General features: G+C 37.2%; 1 protein-coding gene across 2 annotated transcripts in view; it reads left to right on the forward strand.

Moving 5' to 3' along the window:
• The window catches only part of LOC107661354 (squalene synthase-like), a 14,949-nt gene that overhangs the window by 3,255 nt on the left and 8,264 nt on the right, over positions 1 to 3,430 (forward strand). The window contains exon 2 of one of the 2 annotated variants that reach the window (XM_016450878.1): positions 1,715 to 1,812. In XM_016450878.1, the coding sequence (XP_016306364.1) occupies positions 1,715 to 1,812 (98 nt within the window). Of the gene's footprint in view, positions 1 to 1,180; positions 1,813 to 3,430 lie in introns of those variants that run through there. The other variant, XM_016450877.1, reaches the window with a different exon arrangement.

Consider the following 3,430-nt stretch of genomic DNA (forward strand, 5'->3'; position numbering starts at 1 on the left):
TAGATAGATAGATAGATAGATAGATAGAGTTGTTCTCTGAACCACTAGATGTCGCTGCATCTTCATTTTCCATTTGTTACTTTGTAACTGTAAATGTAAACTGAAAGCACATTTTGTTTAATGGCACATATTTTTAAATCTACATTATAGTATTTAAAACTGTATTGCGTCAAGAATTATGTGTGTTTAGATGTTGTTTGGCTTGCTTGGTTAACCTTTCATTACTAATATAAGTGATTTGCATAGTTGTATGCAATGGTTTAAAGAGTATCTGCCTGTATATTAGTTTATACAAATAACAGTTCAAGCAGTTCGACGATCCAATATGTGCGTAACTGTTTTAATACATGCCTGTGCACTACTAGTCAAAGGTTTGGACACACACAGGTGACTGAATTAAATGCTTTAAATGAATTTTGTAAATAAATATAAGATCATCTTATGTACAAAATCTACTTTTAAATAGATTTTAGAATAGAATTAAATTATGTATTTTTTAAAACTTGCATAAATTGTAGAAGATAGTGAAGGAAAACAGCATACATCTGGATAACCTACTAGACTTAGAAGAAGCTCAAATACCAGTCAAACGTTTTTGAACAGTAAGATTTTTAATGTTTTTTAAAGAAGTCTCTTCTGCTCACCAAGCATGCATTTATTTGATCAGAAATACAGCAAAAGCAGTAAAATTGTGAAATATTTTTACTATTTAAAACAGCTGTTTTCTATGTGAATATATATTAAAGGGTAATTTATTTCTGTGATGCGCAGCTGTATTTTCAGCATCATTACTCCAGTCTTCAGTGTCACATGATCTTCAGAAATCATTCTAATATGCTGCTTAAGAAACATTTATTATTATTATTATTATGTTGAAAACAGCCGAGTAGAATTTTTTCAGGATTCTTTGATGAATAGAAAGTTTAGAAGAACAGCATTTATCTGAAATAGAAATCTGTTGTAATATTATAAATGACTTTATCATCACTTTTGATCAATTTAAAGCATCCTTGCTAAGAAAAAATGTATTCAACTGTTTTAAATATTAATAATAATAATAATCAGAAATGTTTCTTGAGCAGCATATTAGAATGATTGAATGATTATTTGTATTTTTTATTTAGATTTTATTGTTATGTTTTGGTCACTACATATGTACAGTTCTGATGACTTTGCTGTTATTTTAAAATATGTAAAAAAAATAGTCCTAAAGTTTGAGTAGGTGTGTCCTTGACTCGAGTAGTAGTCTGAAAGCAGTCGGCCTGAAAACATGCGCGTGTTAAAGCGGGGAGGAGAATCAAACCCCAGCCAATAACAAAGCCTCAATATATGAGATGAAGTGGCTCGAATCGTCTGTTTACATACCAGTCATATCAGTCGTGCGTTTGCGCGTAAAAACGCGCCCCTCTGACGCTCCGCGGAGCGACGGGCGTTTCACTTCCCCTCAGGCGAATGACTTTACAAAGAGTTTAAATAAAGTTTAAGAGTGTAAACAAAAGCAAGCGTTGCAGGAGCTCGTTCGCACATGGCTGGAGTCGGCGGTAAGAGCGCCGTGTCGTTCTCCGTGCTCAAGCGCTCATTCTCGCTGCGCGGCTCCCCGCGCTCGGTGCTCACGGGCGGGCGTCGGAGCGCGCAGGAAGGGCGGCTGGTGGCCCGTGCTCCTCACCCGCTCCGGACTCACCGACACCCCGCGTATGTGTGCTTCTCCTGCCAGGACTCCATGAGCGAAACCCTGCGGACCTGCTACGCGTATCTGAACCAGACCAGCCGGAGCTTCGCGGCGGTGATCCAGGCCCTGGACGGAGAGCTGCGGTAAGATCTGCGGAGCGCTGCGGGAGAGGCGTGACCTCCGCCGGTGAACAACTGCTGTGCAGCAGGGGGTTAGAGAAGCAGATGCACATTTTGGGCGCATTTAGGTGTGCTTTACTTGTTTGCAAGATTTGTGGTTGCATATAAATGACCTTGAGGAACATGTGCTTTCTTAAGAAGTATATAAAGATAAGACACACTCACACTCACTCTCTCTCTCTCTCTCTCTCTCTCTCTCTCCAGAAGAGACTTCTTTAAAAAACATTACAAATCTTACTAATCCCAAACTTTTGAACGGAAGGGTATAGATAGATAAGTCACACACACACAATGCATAATACAATATATTCTCTAACAAAACATATAAATCTGCCCTTTTGCACATCTATATTTGTATATATGTATACACACACATATATGCATAAGAGCAGATTTCTATAGTTCAATGGTTTATCATAGAAATTTTAAAGATTAAATCTGGCATTTTCCACACACATACACACACACATACTCTCTCTCTCACACACATACATACACACATACTCTCTCTCACACACGCACTCTCTCTCTCTCACACACACACACACACACACACACACACAATGCATAATACAATATATTCTATAACAAAATATATAAATCTGCTATTTTGCACAGAAAGTAATTTTGCATGCATATACACTGCCGTTCAAAAGTTTGGGATCAGTAAGATTTGTAATGTTTTTTAAAGAAGTCTCTTCTGCTCATTCCATGTTGGAAACCATTTTGCTTTTTTTATTACTTTTTTTTTGTTGTTGCCCTTTTTGCTTTTTATTTAGCTTTGATCACAGCAATAAATTATATTTTAAAGTATATTAAAATAGAAAACCATTATTTTGAATTGCAATAATATTTCACAATATTACAGTTTTTTTCTGTATTTCTGATCAAATAAATGCAGCCTTGATGAGCAGAAGAGACTTCTTTAAAAAACATTACAAATCTTACTAATCCCAAACTTTTGAACGGAAGGGTATAGATAGATAAGTCACACACACACAATGCATAATACAATATATTCTCTAACAAAACATATAAATCTGCCCTTTTGCACATCTGTATTTGTATATATGTATACACACACATATATGCATAAGAGCAGATTTCTATAGTTCAATGGTTTATCATAGAAATTTTAAAGATTAAATCTGGCATTTTCCACACACATACACACACACATACTCTCTCTCTCACACACACACACATACTCTCTCTCTCCCTCACACACACACACACACTCTCTCTCACACACACACACACACACACACACACACACACACCCATACTCTCTTACACACATACACACACACACATACTCTCTCTCTCACACACATATACTCTCTCTCACACACACACACATACTCTCTCTCACTCACACACACACATACTCTCTTACACACATACACACACACACATACTCTCTCTCTCACACACATATACTCTCTCTCACACACACACACATACTCTCTCTCACTCACACACACACATACTCTCTTACACACATACACACACATACTCTCTCTCTCACACACATACACACACTCACACACACACACACACACACACACACAAACACACACAC

Source organism: Sinocyclocheilus anshuiensis, unplaced genomic scaffold (assembly GCF_001515605.1).
Source record: "Sinocyclocheilus anshuiensis isolate Anshui unplaced genomic scaffold, SAMN03320099.WGS_v1.1 scaffold595, whole genome shotgun sequence".
Lineage (NCBI taxonomy): Eukaryota > Metazoa > Chordata > Actinopteri > Cypriniformes > Cyprinidae > Sinocyclocheilus > Sinocyclocheilus anshuiensis.